This window comes from Neofelis nebulosa, chromosome 2 (assembly GCF_028018385.1).
Source record: "Neofelis nebulosa isolate mNeoNeb1 chromosome 2, mNeoNeb1.pri, whole genome shotgun sequence".
Taxonomy (NCBI): Eukaryota; Metazoa; Chordata; class Mammalia; order Carnivora; family Felidae; genus Neofelis; species Neofelis nebulosa.
In genome coordinates this window covers 196843899-196866317 of record NC_080783.1, presented here as the reverse complement: position 1 = coordinate 196866317, position 22419 = coordinate 196843899, and the positions used below count along the sequence as shown (strand labels likewise).

General features: G+C 42.8%; 1 protein-coding gene and 2 long non-coding RNA genes across 3 annotated transcripts in view; 2 read left to right on the top strand and 1 right to left on the bottom strand.

The window, feature by feature from the left end:
- CSMD2 (CUB and Sushi multiple domains 2) overlaps window positions 1-22419 on the bottom strand; it is a 600568-nt gene that overhangs the window by 45476 nt on the left and 532673 nt on the right. Inside the window, 6 exon segments of the mRNA XM_058718151.1 lie at window positions 5394-5582; window positions 8534-8707; window positions 14251-14424; window positions 15488-15661; window positions 17334-17528; window positions 18605-18790. Of these exon segments, the coding sequence (XP_058574134.1) occupies window positions 5394-5582; window positions 8534-8707; window positions 14251-14424; window positions 15488-15661; window positions 17334-17528; window positions 18605-18790 (1092 nt within the window).
- On the top strand, window positions 5371-19473 carry LOC131505061 (uncharacterized). Its single transcript, XR_009258260.1, has 3 exons — window positions 5371-5484; window positions 14749-14913; window positions 18878-19473. It is a non-coding gene; the product is annotated as an uncharacterized LOC131505061 (long non-coding RNA).
- On the top strand, window positions 9733-12275 carry LOC131505062 (uncharacterized). Its single transcript, XR_009258261.1, has 2 exons — window positions 9733-10093; window positions 12109-12275. It is a non-coding gene; the product is annotated as an uncharacterized LOC131505062 (long non-coding RNA).

Here is a 22419-nt window from a genome sequence, read left to right as displayed (position 1 = left end):
GAAAGAAAATAGCTACAGCTTGGATTTCTAAAACTACCGGAAATATCTTTCAAAAATGAGGGACAAATAAATGTATTATAGACAAACAAAAACTGACAGTGTTTGCCACCAGCATATCTTCATTAAGTAAGATTCTAATGAATGTTCTTCACATAGCAGGAAAATGATCCCATGAGGGAGGACAAGGTATAAGAAGAAATGAAAAGCAAAGAAAGTGGCAAATATGCGGCTAAATCTGAGTAAACAATAATTGCACAGGACAACAACAATAATACATTGTGGGTTTTAAAAAACAAGGCACAAAAAAATAAAAAATAAATAAATAAAAAACAAGGCACAATTAAGATATAAGAAAACAATAATGTAAAAGCCAGAAAAACATATGGAGTTAAAGAGTCCTAATGTTCTTGTATGATATAGGAAGAAGAGAAAAATATTAACTTTAGACTTTGGTAAGTGAAGTTGTTCCTGTTATAATTTCTAACATAGCCATTAAAATGTAGAGTGTATAACTTACTTATTAGTAAAGAAGAAAAAATGGAATTATAAAAGTTGTTAATCCGATAAAAAAAAGAGAAAAAAGAAACTGAGTAGGACAAACAAAAAACACAATAAGATGGTAGATTTAAGCCTAAATATATCAGTAATATGACATGTTTAAAGTGATAAAAAAATACTTTCAACCAAGAATTCTATAGCTAGCAAAACTATCCTTCAAACATGAAGTGGAATTAACAAATTTCTGGATGAACAAACACTGAGTATGAGAATGCATCATTAGCAAACCTAGAAAGAAATTCTAAATTATAAAGAAATTCTACAGGAAGACTGAAATGAAAGGACTGAAGTCACATGAAGAACTAAAAAATCCTAAAACAGGTAAAAGTAACTACATAGGTAAATATAAACTGCAGAATAAGTGTTTTTTTGTTTGCCTGTAATCTTTCTTCTTCTGTCTGAGAAATGGCATGAAGCAATAATTGGAAATATGTATTGATAAGCATACAATGTCTAAAGGTGTAATTTGTATAACAATAACAGCACAAAGGAGAGGGAGGTAAGGGAGCTTTGTAGGAGCAAATCTTCTGCATACAACTGAAATTAAGTTAGTGTTATTACAAACTATGTTGTTATAAGTTAAGATGTTAATTGTAATTTCCAGAGTAACCACTAAGAAAATGAGTTAAGAAACGCACAGTGAATAACAAAGAAATTAAAATGTTAAATTAGAAAAGATCTATTTAATGCAAAAGAAAACAGCAATAGAACAAAGAACCAAAAAATCTCTCCAAACTCAAAAGCCAAAAAACACAAAACCATAAGATACACAGGAAACAAATAGCAAAATGGGTGATATAAAGCCTACCTTATCAATAATTACACTAAATGTTGATTAAATACATAAAAGGCAGATATTAGCAAATGAATAAAAAACATGATCCAACTACATGCTGTCTAAAAGAGACATCCTTTAGACTCAAAGATGCAAATGGACTGAGAGTAAAAGATGGGAAAAGATATACTGTACATACAGAGACTAAACAGAGGCTGGTATGGCTATCCAGACCAGCTATCTGATATTATCAGATAGGATAGACTCTGAGGCAAAAATTGTCGTTAAACACAGAAAGAACACAGAAAATTTTATATTGATAAAAGGATCAATCCATCAATAAGATAAAACAATTATAAACATATACGCACCTAACAGAGATCCCAAATACATGAAACAAAAAATAACAGAATTGAAAGGAGAAATAGATAAGTCAACAATAATAGTATGAGATTTCACCACCCCATAGAACAAGACAAAGATCTACAAGGAAATATGGTGACCAACATTATAAACCAACTAGACCTCACAATCATCTAGGAACACTCCCTGTAGTAACAGCAGAATAAATGCTCTTTTCAAGTGCACATGAAATGTTCTCTAGGTTAGACCATGTGTGAAGCTATAAAATAAGTCTCCATAAATTTAAAAAGATTGAAATCATACGAAGTATGTTCTCCAACCACAATGTGATGAAATTAAAGATCAAGAATGGAAGGAAATTTGAAAAATTTACAAACATATGGAAATTAAAAAACCACTCCTAAATAACCAATAAGTCAAAGAAGAAATCAGAAGAATAATTAGAAAATAGTTTGAGGTGAACAAAAATGAAAACAGAACATACCAAAGCTCATGAGATGTAGTGATAGCAGTGTTCAGAGAGAAATTTATAACTGCAAATGCCTACATTAAAAAGAAGAGAGATCTCAAACCAACAAACCAACCTTTCCCCTTAATAAATTAGAAAAAGGCAAGCAAATTAAACTAAAAGCAAACAGAAGAAAGGAAATAATAAAGATAGTAGCAGAGATAAATGAAATAGAAAATAGAGGAAAAAAACCAAAACTATGAACATGAACAATCGTATGCAAACAAATCAGATAATTCAGATGAAATGGACAAATTCTTTTTTTTTTTTAATTTATTTTATTTTTTTGAGAGACAAACAGAGTGTGAGCAGGGTAAGAGCAGAGAGAGAAAGAGGGAGACACAGAATCCGAAGCAGGCTCCAGGCTGTGAGCTGTCAGCACAGAGCCTGACACAGGGCTCGAACCCACAGACCATGAGATCGTGACCCGAGCCAAAGTCAGATGTTTAACTGACTAAGCCACCCAGGCACTCCAAAAATGGACAAATTCTTAAATGTTCACAAACTACCAAAACTCAGTGAAGAAGAAATGGAATATCTGAATAGAGTTATAGCAAATAAATGGAACCAAACAATAATCAAAAAACTTTCAAAGAAAAGCCCAGGACTAGATGATTTCACTGCTGAATTATATCAAATTTTTAAAGAAGAAATAGCACTAATCTTTCTATTTCTGAAAACATAAGGAGAAGGATGTTTCCTGACTCACTTTATGAAGCCAACATCACCCTGATCCAAAGACATCACAAAGAAAGGAAACTATAGACCAATATCCCTTATGCACATAGCTGCAAAAATCCTCAACAAAATACTAGTAAACCAAATCCAACAGCATATTAAATGTATTATACTATGGCCAAGTGTTATTTGTTTTTGGAACACAAGAGTAGTTCAACATCTGAAAATCAATCAGTGTCATATACCATATTAATACAATGAAGAGGGGAAATCTCAGTAGATGCAGAAAAACCGTTTGACAAAATCCAACACTGTTTCATGCTAAAAATTTTCAATAAACTAGGAGTAGAAGGGAAATTCCTCACAAGGAGTAGAAGGGAAATTCCTCACCCCTAAAGGGAATTTACATAAAATTTACAGCTAACATTATACTTAATGGTGAAAAACTGAAAGCTTTTCTCCAAAGACTAGGAACAAGGGAAGGATGCCTGTTTTGCCACTTCTGTTCAACATTGTCTTGGAAATTCTTGCTAGGGCAATTAAGTAAGAAAAAGAAATAAAAGGCATCCAGATTGGAAAGGAAGAAATAAAACTATATCTATTCACAGATGATATGATCTTGGACTATTATATTACACTGGATTAAGCAATGGTTTCTTAAATATACCACCAAAAGCACAAGCAACAAAAGAAAAAAATACATAAGTTGGATTTCATTAAAACTAAAAATTTTCATGCACTGGAGGACATTATCCAGAAGTAAGAAGATAATCCACAGAAAGGGAGAAGTTTGCAAATGATACATCTGATAGGGGTATAGTATTCAGAATATATAAAGAACTGCTAAAACTCAGTAATACAAAGACAAACAATCCGATTTAAAAGTGGGTAAAGAACTTAAATAGAAGTTTCTCTAAAGAAGAGATACAAATGGCCAAGAAGCACATAAAAAGATGCTTCTAATGACATCATTAGTCATTAGGGAGATGCAAATCAAAACCACAATGAGATTCCACTTTAATACCCACTAGCATGGCTATAATGAAAAAGATGGACATAACATGTGGAGGTGAGGGTGTAGAGAAATTGGAACCTTCCTACCCTGCTGGTGGGGATGTAAGATGGTGCGGTCACTTTGGAAAACAGTTAACCTCAAAAAGTTAAACATGGAGTTACTATATAATTGGCCCAGCAATTCCACTCTTAGGTATATGCCCCAAAGAACTGACAACATATGTTCACACAAAGACCCAGGCATAAATGTGTGCAGCAATATTATTCATAATAGCTCAAAAGTGGAAAGAACTCCAATGTCCATCAACGGATGAATGGATAAATAACTATAGTATACCCATACACTAGAATGGTATTTGGCCATAAAAAAGAATGAAGCACTGATACGTGCTGCAACATGGATGAACTTTGAAAACCTTAAGATAAGCGGAAGGAGCCACACACACAAGGCCACATGTATATTTATATGGAATGCCCGGAATAGGCAAATATTTAGATAGAAGGTAGATTAATGGTTCCCAGGGATATAGGGGTAGTGGAGATTCACCTGCAGGAACAAGAGGAGAGAGCAGGAGGTCAAGGGACAGTTTCCTCATGTGGATGTGTGAGGTTAGTAACCGAGTATCAGGGTTCTGAGCACCTCCCCTCTCTCTCCCACCATTTTTAGCATGTTGTTCCCATATATTTTTTCTAATAATAATTATGCAGTCATTGTTGATGGAGATGTAACAGATACTATACTAGGCACTTTTTATGGCTTTTCTATTTTTTTTTTTTTTTAGAGAGAATGAAAGCATGAGCGGGGGGAGGGGCAGAGACAGAGAGAGAGACAGAATCCTAAGCAGGCTCCATGCCCAGTGTGGAGCCTGATGTTGAGCTCAGTCCCATAACCATGAGATCATGATCTAGGCTGAAATCAAGAGTCTGATGCTCAACTGACTGGGCCACCCAGATGCCCCCTGCTTTTCTAATTTAACCCTTTAATAACTCTATGGAATAGGTATTAGGGTCATTTTTATAGATGAAGAAATGGAGGCTTGAAAGCTTAATAGACTTTTGTCAAACCAAACAGCTTGTTTAGGGGCAAAGCCAGAATTCACATCTCAGTCAATCTGCCTCCAGAGTCTGTGGCATTTCTGCTTCAGTCCTTCAAAAGAAAGGGGTTCATGTGTTATTTTTATGGAAAAGCAAGGAAGGGGTAAGGTTTGAGACAGTGTCCTGCCAGGCAGTCTGTTGTGAAGGAAGAGCGCCCTGAGGGCTAAAGAGGATAGCAGTGTAGCAAAGAGGAAAGAGAAAGAGGAAAGTCCTCTAGCTAGGAAGAGAGAGAGTGCATAAGTTGGTGAGAAACTAACCCAACAGGGCCTAAGATGCAGACAGAGTGACTGTCATTGTGATGTAACACACACACACACACGCACGAGGAGGACATGTACTTGGACATGGGCCATCCCGTCAGTCTGCATGGGTGATCACTTTGAGTCGATGACATCTACTTACAGAGACACTGGGGGCGGGGACGGTCCCATGTGCCATCTCCCTGGCAGCTGAGCACCGGGGTGCCCAGGAGGTAGAAGCCGTGGTTGCATTGGTAAGACACAGTGGTGCCATAGCTGAACCTGTGCGGGCCGCTGGCATGGACTTGACGCAGGCTGTTTTCTTGGTGCCCAGGATCGGTGCAGTTGATGACTGTAATGAAAGGGGACAATTAGACACAGAAACCAGGATGCAAAGATTGTCTTATGCTTCTAAACGGGAATTCACATGTCCAAACAGGCATGCATTCCCAGTATGGCAAAATGTCCAGACAAATTGGTAGCACGAAGCCGATCCTGCCTGGGAGGGTGAGCTGGTCCTCAGGCTGCTGTACTTCCTGATCACTGACTTTGATAGCCTGGTTAAGGGATTCATTCTTCCACGTCTTGCTAAACTGAGCTCTCTGGAGAAGCCTTCCCACCTCCTCCCAGACTGGTTAACCTCTGCCCTGGCAGTGTTCCCTTGCACGAACCTCTACTGCTGACCTTATCAGCCTAGATGGTGAGTTGTTTGAATACATGAGTCCCCTGAGGGCATGACTCCCTTGTCTCTGGGTGCCCTATCCCTGGTGCAGCAAGGCTGCTGATCGTTGTAGAACAGATGCAGCTGAGCTGACTCCAACAGGGGTTGGTCTTTTTTGGAAAGTGTTTTAACCACTTTTTAAATATTTATTTATTTATTTATTTATTTATTTATTTATTTATTTATTTAAAGTTTATTTTGAGAGAGAGAGAGAGACCACGCAGGAGCTGGGGAAGGGCAGGGACAGAATGAGAGAGAGAGAGAGAGGATCCCAAACAGGCTCCGTGCTGTCAGTGCAGAGCCCTACATGGGGCTTGATCTCAAGAACGGTAAGATCATGACCTGAGCTGAAATCAAGAGTTGGACACTTAACCCACTGAGCCACCCAGGCATCCCAGGATAGGTATTTTTTAAAAATCTCTGATAAGTTTTTAAAATGTAAGATATTTCCACCTTTGACGAACTTCTCTGAGGCTCAGAGAGGCTGGTGTCACAAAATAAATACATAACATGCATTGATTCTCACTATTTATTGCCATATATCAAATGCCAAGCAGTGTGCTGGGCAGTAAAGATACCACAGAATTTTCAATTGAGAGTAGAATTTCTCCACCTTGGCACTGTGGACATTTTGGCTGCTAATTATTTGTTGTGGGGGCAGAACTATGTATTGTAGGATGTTCAATAGCATCCTTGGCCTCTACCCACTAGATGCCAATAGAAACCCTCCAGGTGTGACAATGAAAAATATCTCTAGATATCTGTCCCCTGTTGGGGCAGAGGATGGATAAAATCATCCCCAGTTGGGAACTGTTGGTCTAGAGAGAAAAGGACAAACAAGCAATTATTTTGTTTGATAAGTGCTCTGATAGGGGTAGCAGAGAATGTTCTAGAAGCACAAAGCAGTGCATCTAGCCCAGTGTAGGAGGTGGAGCAGGAAAGGCTTCCAAGAAAAGGTGACATTTAAGCTGGTTCTTTTTTTTTTTTAATTTTTAAAAACATTTATTCATTTTTTGATAGAGAGAGAGTGTGAGTGGGGAAGGGGCATAGACAGAGGGAGACACAGAATCTGAAGCAAGCTCCAGGCTCTGAACTGACAGCACAGAGCCCGATGCAGGGCTTGAACTCATGTACCGTGAGATCATGACCTGAGCTGAAGTCGGACGCTTAACCGACTGAGCCACCCAGGCACCCCTAAGCTGGTTCTTGATGGTTGGGTAAAAGTCATCCAGACAAAGTGGGATGGAGAAGAACGCATTTGAGGAGACTGTGTGGGAGTACCCTGGGGACGAGTGACCACAGGGCACGTGTAAGGAAGAAGTTCAGTGTGGCCAGGGCCCAGTGCAGAGGTGAGGCTGAGGCAGAGGACAGTGCCATTGTAAGGGCATTGGGAAGTCTGGGAAGGCATTTCAAACAGGGAATGGCTTGATCAGATTTGCATTTTAGACTGGCCACTCTGTCAGGGTAGACAATGGGCTGGTGGGAGCAGGACTGGAGGCCATGACTTCTAAGATTTTACCTTAGCCCTCTAATTCCGAGACCGGTCCTGAGTTTGTTACTCTGGGCAGGGGCCTGTGGGGGCAGGAGCTGCAGTTACAGGCGAATTTGTATCTCATGTTGGGGAGATGGAGCACAGCTCTTGATAGGGGATGTGGGATAACAATACCCCAAAGCAACCAAGTTCTAAACTCTTTCCTGCCTGAACAGATGATCGAAGGAAGGCCCAACACCAGCTTATGGAAGTTTTCCCTGTGTTTTCTGAGACTTTCTCTCACTCAAAATGGCATCTTAAAATGTTATGAGAGGGATGTTATTTTTAGGGGTAGTTGTGATGCATTTTCATTTATTTGAAAATTTTGGTCCTTTAGTATCAGTTACAAATGACTTGTGACACACTGCACAGCCAATCACCGTGCACCCCACATACTGCAATGAGGAGCCATCCTCCTAGAGACTGTGTCCTCATGACTATAGCGATTCGATCAAGCTCCATGTCAGGGCTGGGGTCGTTCACGTTCTGTCTGCTTTGACACTCCACTCAGATGTCACTGAGTCTGCCAGGCTATTCCTGGTATGAGGCAGCTCCATTTGCCCCTACTATTGTGACCAGCCATGAAATGCTTTAGAAACTATTTCTTAAGTAGCCCAGATGAGGCCAGAACATCCTCTGCTCAGTCTCTGCTTCTTGGGTTCTTTTCTTCCTCCCTGCTTCATTCCAACCCCTATGCTCTTTGCTTTTTATTTTTCATTCTAAGTTTTCTGATTTTTTCTTTTGTCAAGAATGGGGCTTTATATGATAAGGATGAGTTATTTGTTCTATGAAATGTAAGCAAGAAGACTGCTTTCCATTTCTGTTTTGAAAGGTGCAACTTGTTTGTTTTGCTTATATAACCAATGATGAAATCTTACATGGCTGTATCTGGGGGATGAGAAAGTCCTCATTTATGAGCCTTCTTTGCCCTCAGTTTTCCCTATCCGAATCAAAATAACACCAGGACTGAATCTACTGGCCTGTGCTGCGGGGTCACCCCCACAGATGGTAGCGGTACGGGGGGTGAGGTGGGAGAAGAATGGTGACTCACTTCTGCAGGTGGGCAGCGTGTCGCTCCACTGCCCGCTGGCCAGGCACTGGGACCTAGCAGCCCCCTCAGCCATATACCCAGGGTTGCAAACAAACTTAACCACATCGTTGAGGTTAAACTGGTTGCCCTGAGTGAGGCCGTTGATTGGGTTGCCTGGGTGTCCACAGGTAATTGCTGCAACCAAAACAGAAAATAGGTAAGCCCTCCTATTATTCCATACCCCTAAAGTGCATCCTTTTTCTCACCTGGTATTTCTCATGCCCATGAGTGAAGTTCAGGCCTAAGTCTAACTATAGTCTCTTAGCTGTAAAACCTTTATTTCCTGAAATCAGCATGGGGACATACCTTCTTCCTTGAAGGCACATCTGTAGCTTGGACAGCTTGAGAGAAATCACTCTGTGACTCCCCATGAGGCATTAGGCCTGGACTGTAGTTCTGTTGTCTGGGTCGTCAGTCCTGCTCATTTTCTCTGCCTCTATCCCTGTCGTACCCCATGCCCACTCTCCATCACTGGATGCGATGACTACCCCTCAGCGGATTCAGGTCCAACCTACTTCCTGGCTGAGCTTGACAGAGCCAGAGTCAATGCTAACTACACCCGAATGGAGGGACTGCTCCCCATGCCAGACCAGTGGCTCAGCCAAAGCTGTTGAGAGCACAGTCCTTCCCCTCTACTCCTTCCAGATGAAGGGAGTTCAATCCGTGTAATTTCTGGCCCTTCTCTGTGCAATTTGGGAAGAATGAGCAGTCATGCTTGGCCCAGTTCTGCCTTCTTCCTCTTGGGACCTGGCGCCTGTGAGTGGCAGTGCTCTCTGCTGCTCCCCTGGAGACAGGCTCTCCCCAACAATGGGGCGGGGGAGGTGCTGTCCTTGCAGCCTTGCCTCTGATGGTGTGAATCCACCCCATTCTGGGTTTGCTTTTTTTTTTTTTTTTTAGCAGATCCCATATGGCTTTTACTTTAAACTATGGCTTCCAACATAGGCTTTATTAGTAATAAAGGTGATATTCTGGAATCCTTGCAGGCCATTTTATTTTGTGATTTGTTCAATTATAGGCAGGGCAGTGGGGGAGAACCCAGTGCTCAAAGGCCTGGCCCCAGAGTGCGAGGGTCACCACTTTGTCCCAGCTTCGTCCTTCCTCCTGGAGCTGGAGTTGATCCCTCCATGCGGTGGCACTGGTCTCTCTGAGGTCTCCTGAAAATAAGTGACTGCCTCAGAGCCTTAGCACTTGCTTTCCCCTCTGCCAGAACATCCGTTGGCTCCTGCCCTCACATCTTCAGGTCTCCCCTCAAATGTCACCGTTTCAGTGAGGCCATCCCTTATGACCCAATAAACAACCTCCCCAGCACTTCCCCGGGCCCCTTGCCTTCTCCACTTTTCTCCACAGTAACGGACATGCTCTACATGCAGCTCTTTGTTTGTTCATTGTTATCTCCCTCCACCTCAAGGTCAGCTCCATGGGGGCAGGTTCTTTGACTTGTTTCTTGCGACATCCTTGGGGTCGGGACCGGTGCCTGACATACAGGAGGAGCTTGATAAATACTTGCTGACTGGAAGACCGGTGAGCACATGGATGCGTGGGTGTCAGGGTTTCTGCTTTGCTCCTTAGCCCTTAGTTCTCTGTAGCACCTGCCTGGTACCCTACCTAGTCTCTTCAGACTGAAGTCTCAGTCGATGCTTTTGCCAGCTCTTTCTCTTGGTTCTGGATTTTGAGGCTGAGAAACCATGAGGAATGTTTTCTTACCCCAACAACTGGATCCACGAAGAGCCCACCCCAAACCATGATGGTGTGAATGGAGATGGGGGAGCAAGAGCAGGCAGGAGGCGGGGCCCAGTTTTTGCTGTGGCCAACTCTGGCATCATTCTGGGCCAGTTCTCTTATGTAAATCTCAACAGCAGTGTCCCTGACTCTAGCAGAGAGGGCCGAGCAGAGCAGGACACATGTGTTAGTGGATTGCAGGGGTTTGAGACCGCCTGGTATGCTAGGATGAGGATGGGCTGTGGAGGCCAGCAGACCAGGATTTACTACTCAGCTCTGCCCTTTCCTTACTTTGGACAATTCACTCCGAGCTCACTTTCTGTGTCTCTAAAGTAAGGATTTTGAATTGCATTAATAGGTTTGCCTTGAAAATAGATTCAGACATTTACTTTTCATTCAACATTGCTGAATTCCTTCTATGTGCTAGGTACCTTGCTCTGCTCTGATGATATACAAGGAGGAATATGATATGGTCTCCAGCCTCAGGGAGCCACTTCCCAGTCCAGGGAAGCAGACTGTTAGAACACAGTGTGCTGGTGCTGAGATAGAGGCCCACAAAGAAGAGGGGCATCTATCCTCCACAGTGGAGAGAGTGGGTTAAGGAGGGTTCCCAGAGGAAACAGCATGCCATCTACACTGGATCTCATGGATGAACAGGACCCTGCCAGATCAGCAAGGTGGTGGGAGAGGGGAGACAACCTTCACAGGGTCTTTGAACTCATGGAAATGATATGCAAAATATTGGGTGGGTGCAGTGTGCTTGGGAGAGGATTCACCCCTCTTCCAGATTCACAAAAGGTCACGAGGCCCCTTCTCAAAGGCTAAGGACCACTAACAAAAGTGAGAGAAGAGTGTTTTGTAGTATAACCTTTGGGGGTACCACCTCTTGAAGGACAGGTCATGAAAGCACCTGCAAAGGAACCGAGGGGTGGTCAGCAAAGTAGAAAAAATAAAGCCCAGCAGGGGGTGGGAGTGTCCCAGAAGCCTCAGGGAGAGCCTCAAGAGGTGTCAGATACCCCAGATAGCTCTGTTTCTCTGGGGACCCTGATTGGTACAGGCTGCAAAGAAGAGGTGGAGAACACCCCACTAGGAAGGAAAATAGAGGTCTCTGTGAAGCTTGAACACTTAACGGGGGCTTGAGGGAAATTAATAGAAAGGAAAAGTAAGCAGTAGAGGAGACAGTTAAAAATAGATTAAGTTCGCTAAGGAGGCAGGAGGGAGGGGATCTGAGAATCAATGGAGGGCACAGCCTTGGGCCTGGAGAGAGAGACTCTTCTACAGAGGTAGGAGGGAAGGGAGAAGAATAGATGTGTGGGCGGGAAGCAGGAAGCAGAAGGAGTTATTGTTTGATGGCTTCTATCATCTCTGCAAAATAGAAAGTGAGGTTATCTAATCTGCTAATAATTATTGGGGTCTCTCTGCATTATTTCATTTAGTCCCCACAACCCTGTGAGGTAGGCACCATTGTCATCCTCAGAGCAGTCGGGAGACTTGTTTGGGGGCACTGTTTCCAGGTGGCTCTTCTGAGCTCTGAAACCAGCTCCCCTGATTTCAGGCCAGGTTCATTATCTGCCTTCGCTATCTGCTGCGAATGTAGGCGGAGGAGGTGGAGGGTGGGTGTTCAGGGAAGAGGTAAATTGTGCAGTAGCTGTTTGGGGATGGATGAGAGAGCTAACTGAGGAGATATGGGATTGCCAGAAGGTTTGGAGAGTAATATGGAAACCTTGGATTTACACATGGTGACAGCTAACACAGTGCCCACCTCAGGGTAATCACTTATAAATGCTTGTTCTTTTTCTCTTTTCTTCCTCCTCCAGGTACTCCCCACATCTCTGTACTCCAGAATAAAATGGGGGTTGGTCCAAGAGGTACTGGATTCTGGGTAGGATCCGGGCAATCTAGGTCCTGGGTCCAAGTGTCTAAATACCTTACTACACTGCTTTTCAGTGCATACCAGCTCTAAAATTAAACATCTTTAGGCAGACATTCTCCATTTATTTTCTGATTCCAACATTCCCTATTATTTATAACTCACATCTCTGCATGTACATTCTGTGCCAATTCCTTGAAGGCACTGGAATTTGCATCTTCTGGATGAAACCAAATGTTTCGTTTAGACTCCTCTGGAAGAGTGACTGAATAGAGATGGGTCTTGCTTTGTGTAATCCTAATACTTAAGCAGCTATTAAGACTAATTTTTCATGCATTGCTCATTCAATAAGTCTCATTATTGTATTGCTCCATCTCATATAGGAAGAGCCAAATGAAGAAGAATTACAAAATTAAACAACACAACCTGCACTTTACATAAAGGCTTACTTCAGGGAACTTTAAAAAGTGAAGAATTTTCCAAATTACTTCTAGGCAGCTGAGAAGAATGGTGGTCATCTACATCCAAAAAACGAGGAAAATGCAGATTAACAAGAAGAACGAATAAAACTGTAGAAAGCCCAGGCCTGCAGCATAACCAAAAGACAGAGAATGCTATAAACTTTAAAGTATGTGTAAGTGGAAAAACAAACATGCCACCCAGGCAAAATGTGTCTCATGCTTCTGTTGCAAGCCTTTGTGGAAAGCAAGACTGTTTGGAAAAGAGAAGAGAGGAGCAGGGAATGGCCTGATATTGATCTAGAGAAAGTCTATTGTAAATGTGAACAAACTGAAAAAGGATCCTGGTATGTCAGTGCACTGACTACAGGAAATGGGCATAAAAGCCTACAAACTTCCCTAAATACCAAAAGAAATGGGGGGGGGGTGGTGAGTAAGGAAAACATCATATAGAGAAACAAATTCCTGAGTATATCTTACCCACAATAGTTACATAAAACCCGGCAGATATAAGACCAAGCATGTAAGTCACAGCAATATATGTGAATGAGTATAACTAACTTATTAAAGGAAATGGTTTTCAAATGGGCTCACAAGGTAAGGCCCAACTCTCTGCTGTGTACAAGATTCAGAAAGGCTAAAATACAGGGATGGCTCAAAGTGTACCAGGCAAATGGAAAAAGGATGAAAGAAGGACTCGTAAGCCCTATATCAGGCCCAGTGCCAGTCGAACTACAAATTATTAAAAGTGACAGAAGACATTTTAAAGGCTAAAATCACAGTTTGCAATAGATGTAATAGTTCTGAATGAGCATGTACCAAATAACATAGCAACTACCTTTATGTAGCAGAAACTACAGGAAATGCAAGAAAAGATAGAAGACCACTAAAAATAGAAAACTTTGAGACACACCTCTTGGAACAAAACAGGTCAAGTGGACAAAAGTCAGTAAGGTACAGACAACATAATCAAGGCACACCTTATGACTATATACAGAGCTTTATACCCTAATTCCCTTTCTTCTTAAATGCACATGAAACATTCATAACAGTTGATCAAATATTAGGCCATAAAGAGAGCATCGATAAATTCAATGAAGTAGAAATATTACACACAGTGCAGTAATATTAGAAATGAATAACAAAATAAAAATAAAAAGTCCCTTCTGCCTGGAAATTAAAAGAAAACAACTATTAAAATTTTTTTCAGTGAAAGAAGAAATTAATTTATAACCCAAATTACAGAATTTCTAAACAGCAATCAAACATTAATTATTATAACCTATGGGATCTGATTAGAGCAGTTATTGGAAGAAATTTTATAACCTTAAGCACTTACATCAATAACAGTAAAAAATGGAAAGAATGACAATAAATGAATTGGATTTGCTACTCAAAAGCTAGAAAATGAACAAACAAGTTAACCAAAGGAAACCACAAGGAAGGTAATGGTGAAGACAAAAGCAATAATTAATGATACAGAAAACTGAAAACAAGAGATGTAATGATTGGGTCTTTGAAAAAAAGTACCCAAGTGTGCAAAACCTCTAGCTAACCTAATCAAGAGGACAAGGGAGAAAGTCCACGTTGAGTCTGAGCCCGTGACTAGGGAGAGTGGATAACATACTTACGCACACAGAAAGGGGTCTTGCCCGACCAGTGATGATCCTGCTGGCAGATGCGCACAGACATGCCGATCAGGCGGAAGCCGGCATCGCACTGGTACACCACGCTGCCCCGGTAGCTGTAGTTCTCCCCGTTGATATGTCCATTGACGATGGGCTCAGGGGTCCCACAGTGTCCGGCTTTGGTGGGAGATGAGGAAAGAGTGTAAATTGAAGAGGAGCTTATACAAGACGAGTAGGGGTTTGGTCAGGGTTGGGGAGACATGGATGGTGAGGAAGAGGACCAAGGACCCAGCCACCCATTATTTTCTCCACCTCCTTCTGAGAGTAGCTATCCAGGAATGGCTTTAGGAATCCTAGCATGACAGAAATGGCATCCCCAAATCCCAAGGTTGAATCCCAAAAGGCCATCCATCTCTGAACTGTAGTTTCTGTATCTGTCTGTGGGTTAGAAATGATCACTGTTCCCTGCCTCTGGGATCGTCTCCCTCTTTTTTTCATCAGGTAGCATCGACTGAACATCTACTGAATGGAGGGCACCTGGTCTACATTAAGGCAGTCAAAGCCCAGCTGAGTTGAGTTGGAAATGACTATGCACAAACAGGTGATTTGGCTAAACCCACCTTTCCTTCTCCTTGAGTGGCAAGAGACACAGACAACTTAACCTAGGTGGGTTACTTTTATTGAGTGGGATTTGGGTAGAGTATATTCCTAGAATTTCCACTGGTATTCTTTGAATCTGTATGGAAATAATTCATGACTGTATCCCTAACAAGAAGCCTGAGACAGTGGGAGGGCAGCACTGTTCAGTCTGGAACAGACATTCAAATCTACGCTGTCAGGTCTGTGTGTAGCTGAGACTCTCCTTTGGACTTGAGGTTTCCAAGAAAGAATTGAGAGGAGAGAAAACCTTAGAATCTAAGGTTTGGTAGAGAATGCATTAGCCGTGGGGGAAACCATAACTTTGTCTTTTGTAAGCCAGGTTGTTTTTGTGCTTTTGTCATTTGCTTACTATATAACTTTGTCTTATCAGACTTGAAATTCTTTCCATTCTTTTGGGTGCCCCAAGAGAAGTAAGTTCAGGGTTTTAGTCATGGTGCATGCCCAATAGCTGGTGTTTGGATTACGCATTTTATTCCATAGGTAGAATGATGCTGTTCAAAGACTACAATCAACTTTAGAAAGCTCTAACCTGCCTTGAGGAGAGAAAAATGAGGAGGATAGATCTGGGGAGGTCACTCACCAAGGCAGCGAACTTCAGAGCCACTCCAGAGCCCATTTGCCATGCACTCCCGCACCCTGGAGCCCACCAGCGTGTATCCAGAATTGCAGGAGAAGATGGCCGTCGCCCCATAGACAGACAGTGTTCCAATGCGGTGCCCACTGGGCGGGATGGGAAGCTCTCCACAGGAGATGACTAAAAAAGAAATCACAAAGTACTCTGAAAAGCCAGCATGAAGGGGAGGGACACGGGCTGCTTCTGAGTAGTAAGAATAATGACAAAGATGAGACCTGTTTAACTTTATTGGGACTCATGAGCCGAATGTGAGACATGGCAGTGACTTGCATGATGTTACAGCTGGAGCAGTGATTCTCAACTGGAAGTGCGGCCAGAAACACCTGAGGAGATTTTAAAATGCCCAGGCTGTACTCTGGACCTACGTCTCACAATCTATAGAGATAAGGTCCAGGCGTGTGCATTTCTAAGAAAAACTCTTCAGGCAGTTCAGATATGTACCCTGGTTAGGAACCACTACACTAGAGGCAGAGATTCTGTGGTGTCCTTGGTGTCCAGGGCAGACACTACCAATCAATCCCTTGTCCTTTCTGCTGAGTGCAGCAGAAGCCTCCTATTCCTTCTCAATAGGGCACCGGAGATGGCCACTGGCTGGCATGTGAGATGAGGCCCGATGGCCAAGACTACACTGAATGTGAGATCCTTCATGGTGATAAAGCTGTTAAGACCCTTGTGACTTCTGCTCTGCCACACACATGGTTATAGTCCATGGTGGGGTCTAAACTTGGATACATAAAGACAACAGTGACTTGAATCATCAGTGTAGGGAGGATATCACTCCTCCCACCCAATCGCAAACTTTCTACTGCTCAATGACAAGCTATTTCCTTTTACCCTGTTACAAACACCTACTTCCTCTATCACATCTGTATTGATTACGTAAATATTATGAGTCTATCCCTATTGTAGTGGGTGTTGTGGTGGGCCACTTAGACCCCCACTTAGGACCAAAGGACTTCTCTCCCCAGCTGCTGGTAAATGACCCTCAGCTACGAGCCCTCTTCAGACAGCCTTGGCTGCAGAGTCCTCCCATCTAGATCATTCCCTCTTCCTGGGGCATCCTGTACCCCAAGTTTGGTCACTGTGTAGGCATAAAGGCCTCTTGCTCCAACTTGTGGCAGTTCTGAAGGACCATCCCAGCTTCAGAGCTCCCTGCGGGGTCAGCTGAGGGCTTCACTGATAGTGCATCAGAGCTCAACTTCACCATCTTCCCAGGGCTTCTTCCTCCCCTTCCCTTACACAAGATAGCAGTAATCCTAACAGTACTCCATAATAAACCTCTGTCTCAGAGTTGCTTCCCCAGGGACCCTGACCTTGGAAACTGTCTTGAAGACACCAACAAACACAACTAACAATGCAGAAGGAAAGGCAGACACACCTAGGTGCCTGCCCCTTGTGCTATACCCATTCCTCCTATACACATTCCTGTTACGGGTCTTTCACACCCCATAAGCATTGCTTCCTTACTTTGTCTGCCACTCCAGCAGACCATAAGCTTCTTTTCGGTAGGTGTCACAACCTTTTATCTTCATACTTCTATAATACCTGGCGTGAATGTTGAATATGTGAATTAGTGGATGCTCTCCTGGACAAAGGCAGCTTTTTAATAAGATGCTGAGAAGTACTTCCTTAAAGGAGTAGGCAGCTCCCCAGCTCCTGACTCTAGATGAGAGTTCAAAAAGAGGTACACTGCAATCCCTTGTGATACCTCCTTTCTCCCCTTCCCCATGTATGGTATAGTTCAAGTAGGAGGCACTGGGCCAACTTGCCCACCATCCCATCCTGGGCTTACTTTGGCAGGTGGGCATAGAGTTCCCAAGGCTCCATTTGCCATTGGCCTGACAGCGGATGACCCTTTGGCCAGTGTAGTAGTAGCCAGGGTCACAGATGAGCATCAGCTGGGCCTGGAACTGGTACTGTGTCTCAAAGATGAGCCTCCATCGGCCATGTTCCACGCTGATGCTGCTGACATCGGGACAGGTCACAGCTGGGGAGACAAGGGGCAGGGAGGAAGATTGATTGATTAATTAATTAATTTAATTAATTATGGACGACACTGGCAAGACTCCAGAGCTGGAGACTGGGAGACTGTAATGCAGTAATGATGAATTCAAGAATTTTCAGCTGCCAGGCAGGTTTGTTAAATGAATGAAATGGGCTGGGTGGGGAATGCAGGAAACTGGGGTGGGCAGATCCAAACCCCCCCCCCCCCCAAAAACAAAAAAACGGGTGGTGGGTGGAGGTTAGTCAGTACATATTGTTACATGTGAAACTTGTAAGTTCTCTTCGGTCAGGTCTTCATTTTTCACCAGAAGCTAGAATTATGGATTTTTATGTAAACTCTCCCAACTTTAAAATGTTGGGAAGCAATGAAAAATTCCATAAAGCATACCACAGGCCAAAGAAACAAAATCAAACAAAAGTGCAAAAGCTTGTATCTTCAGACTTGTTATGACCTAGTAGGCTGCCAGTTTGTGACTCCAGCCTGAAAGCTGAACTGTACCTCTGACATTTTAGAGTTTTGTGATGAAAGGACACTTGTGCAACTATTCTGCTAGTTTTTCCTTCTAAAAGGAACTGGAGCAAGTTATTCCTAAATTCTGTGATGGTTTATGGAAACATCTCAGCGTGCAATGTTCTATCAATGTTTTGAGAGCAATTTCAAATGGAAGCCCAACTTGGTAGATGACATTATCCACCTGTCTCTGCTCCCTGAATCCCCAGTCTCCAAGTACCTGCTTTTTTTTTATTATGTTTTTTAAAAATGTTTATTTATTTATTTTGAGAGAGAGAGATGGAGAGTGAGCAAGAGAGGGGAAGAGAGAGACGGAGAAAGAGAATCCCAACCAGGCTCTGCACTGTCAGTGCAGATCCCACAGCAGAGCTCGAACTCACGAACTGTGAGATCATGACCCGAGCCGAAATTGAGAGTTGGATGCTTAACTGACTGAGCCACCCAGGCGCTCCTCTCATTATGGGGTTTTTAGCTCACTCCTTGCAGGAATCTCTTCAGCTGCATACCCAGCCCCTCCTTATGCCCATCTCCACTGCCCAAGGACTCACGGACACACTGTGGGGGGACATTGTGGTTGCTCCAAAGGCCTGTCTCCAGACACTCTGTTGTGGCCTCGGCACCTGCCTGGAGGTGGTAGCCTTCGCTGCAGCTGTACACAGCCTTGGTCCCCACTGTGTACTCTTTGCCAAACACCATTCCGTTCTTAGGGGCCTCAGGAAGCCCGCAGGAAAGAGCTAGCAAAGAGAAAAAAAAATAACATGAGCATGTCTGGTTCAAGATGGTATTCTGAGAACATATTTTAATCTTTCCTCTCCCCCAAGGCCCTAATAAAATTACAGTAAAGACTGGTAAAGCAGAAGAGCCTATAACAAAAAGCAAAATGGGAGGGTCAGCAGCAGAGGAGACTTAAAATAAAACTTCGGAAGATAGATTGTAGATAGAAGTGTGCTGAGAATGAAGTGGAGCTGAGAAGCTGCAGGTGAGACCAGTTCTCCTCCATCCTTTCCCACAAAACCAGTGAAGAGGCATTCAGGCATCTGTTCCCTACATAAAGGAGAGAGGGTTGTCTTTCTTCCTAGAGGAAAAAAATAGGAACTCCCTTGAAAGAATCAGGGCTGCTAAGGTGTGAGTTGGTATCCCAGAGTAAAGTTCTTTTAATTCGAGGATATAAGGGCTCTTAGCCTCAAATCTGCCCCCTGCCTGCTCATCTCTACTACACACTCAATTTAACTTCTTATTCATGTGAGAGACCTAGTGGGTAACGATATCTGTATATAATCGCAACAAAGGTAGCCCACATCTGCTACCTGGAAAAATTAATCTAGACTTTCCTTTAAAATATGAATGATCAAGGATCACTATATATGTGAAGAAAACCAGTAGTATGAAAGACATAAAGATAAGATTAAAAATAGAAAAAAAGTGGGAATGCAAGCTGGTGCAGCCACTCTGGAAAACAGTATGGAGGTTCCTCAAAAAACTAAAAACAGAACTACCCTACGACCCAGCAGTTGCACTACCAGGCATTCATCCAAAGGATACAGGTGTGCTGTTTCGAAGGGGCACATGCACCCCCATGTTTATAGCAGCACTATCAACAATAGCCAAAGTATGGAAAGAACCCAAATGTCCATCGATGGATGAATGGATAAAGAAGATGTGGTATCTATATACAATGGAGTATTACTCAGCAATCAAAAAGAATGAAATCTTGCCATTTGCAACTATGTGGACAGAACTGGAGGGTATTATGCTAAGTGAAATTAGTCAGAGAAAGACAAAAATCATATGACTTCACTCATATGAGGACTTTAAGAGACAAAACAGGGGCGCCTGGGTGGCTCAGTCAGTTAAGCGTCTGACTTCAGCTCAGGTCACGATCTTGCGGTCCGTGAGTTCGAGCCCCGCGTCGGGCTCTGGGCTGATGGCTCAGAGCCTGGAGCCTGCTTCCGATTCTGTGTCTCCCTCTCTCTCTGGCCCTCCCCCGTTCATGCTCTGTCTCTCTCTGTCTCAAAAATAAATAAACATTAAAAAAAAAAAAAAAAAAAAAAAAAAAAAAAAAGAGACAAAACAGATGAACATAAGGGAAGGGAAACAAAAATAATTTAAAAACAGGGAGGGGGACAAAACAGAAGAGACTCATAAATATGGAGAACAAACTGAGGGTTACTGGAGGGGTTGTGGGAGGGGGGATGGGCTGAATGGGTAAGGGGCACTAAGGAATCTACTCCTGAAATCATTGTTGCACTATATGCTAACTAATTTGGATGTAAATTAAAAAAAAAAACATAAAACAAGTTAAAAAATAGAAAAAAAAAAGGAAATAGACTTCTCCTTTAGGAAACAGACACAGTTCAGGAAATAGACGATACATAATCTTTAAACGTTTGATTAGCAGTGTCTTGAGAAGTCAAGGTGGCATATTGTATTCATATAATGAGAACAGAGTGCTTTGAAAAAGGAACAACAACAACAACAACAACCAAAAAAAAAAAAAAACCAAGGGAAAGCTCTCTTAAATTAAAAATGTGATTGTCGGGGTGCCTCGGTGGCTCAGATGGTTGAGTGTCTGACTCTTGATTTCAGCTCAAGTCATGATCTCAGAATCATGGGATTGGGCCCCACTTTGGACTCCATGCTGAGTGGAGCCTGCTTGAGATTCTCTCCCTCTCTCTCTCTTTCTCTCTCTCTCTCTCTCTCTCTCTCTCCCTCTGCCCCTCTCCCATTCACTTTCTCTCTCTCTCTCTCTAAAATAAAAAAATAAAAAATAATTTAAAAATATGATAAAATAAGTATTAAATAGAAAGGCTGGAGATTAAAAGTAAAGGAAATTTCCCAGAATATAGACCAAACAGACAGAACCTGAAAATGAGAAAAGGGGACTGAAAACACAGGAGGTCAATGTGCAGGAGGCCCAACATCCAACAGGTCAGAGTTCCAGAAAGAGAGATCAGAGAAAGCAGAAGGGTGGAACTGTCACAGATGAAAAATTCCCACAGATGGAGAGATGCAAGTCTTCAGATTGAAAGGGAGACAAAAGGATGCAAAGAGACCCACTCTTAGATACATCATCATGGAATTTCAGAAGACAAAAGACAAGTTCCTCCAAGTTCCCAGAGAGAGAAAAAAACAGGACATCCCTGAGAAGGAATGAGAATCAGAATCATCATACTTCCTATCAGCAGCAATGGATGTCCAAATGGAATGCTTTTCTGAAGGAAGTGATTTGGAACTGAGAATTTTGCCTGGTCAACCTACCACGCATATGTGAGGGCAAAAATAAAGATATTTTCGGGGCGCCTGGGTGGCGCAGTCGGTTAAGCGTCCGACTTCAGCCAGGTCACGATCTCGCGGTCCGTGAGTTCGAGCCCCGCGTCAGGCTCTGGGCTGATGGCTCGGAGCCTGGAGCCTGTTTCCGATTCTGTGTCTCCCTCTCTCTCTGTCCCTCCCCCGTTCATGCTCTGTCTCTCTCTGTCCCAAAAATAAATAAATAAACGTTGAAAAAAAAAAAAAACTAAAAAAAAAAAAAAAATAAAGATATTTTCAGACATTTAAAGACTCAGAGAATTTCCTTCTCAAGAACCCTTTACGAGGAATTTACTTAAGGCTACACTCTACCAGAAAGAGGGTGAAAACCAAGAAGGGGTAAGATATGGGATATAAAAATGATAGTGCTAACACAAGAGGACAAAGAAATGAATTTCAAGGTGATGGCTCAGGAGACAAAGGTGTGCAGCAACATGGCTGTGGTCATTGTTTTATAAGGAGTAGGGTCAACACTACGTTTATTGGAGGAACACACATTACTGAGGTAGGAGTAGCTTGTGTGGTCTTTGAAAGAAATCAATACTTACAAACTATGTTTGCCCTTTGATAGTTCAGGAGTTAGTACAGATGGAGGGGAGTTAATCAGAGTACCCACTGTTGTTTCTCATCCATCCCCACCTCTGTAACTAGTCTGGAGCTCAGACCTCCCTCATTCAGACCCAGAAAAAGTCAAGTAGAGGAATGCCCATCCACACTGGCCAACAGTGATACTCGGTGCTACTAGAACCAATAAGAGATACAGGGCCAGGGCTTCATTATGATACGGGGAAGGATGGATTGTCCAGAGACAGGGGGATTGGGATATCAAGATGGAAGGCTTCAAAGACTGGAAAACAGAAGGAATGAGTAAATTAGGAGGAACTGAGGAGAACATGAGGAATGAAGAAATAAGGAGCACTTGAATATGAAGCTCTTTTTTTGTTTATTTACTTTGAGAGAGAGAGAGAGAGAGAGAGAGAGAGAGAGAGAGAGACCGTGCGCGTGCGTGCACGCATGGGGGAGGGGCAGAGAGAGCATGCTGAGCAGGCCCCGCTCT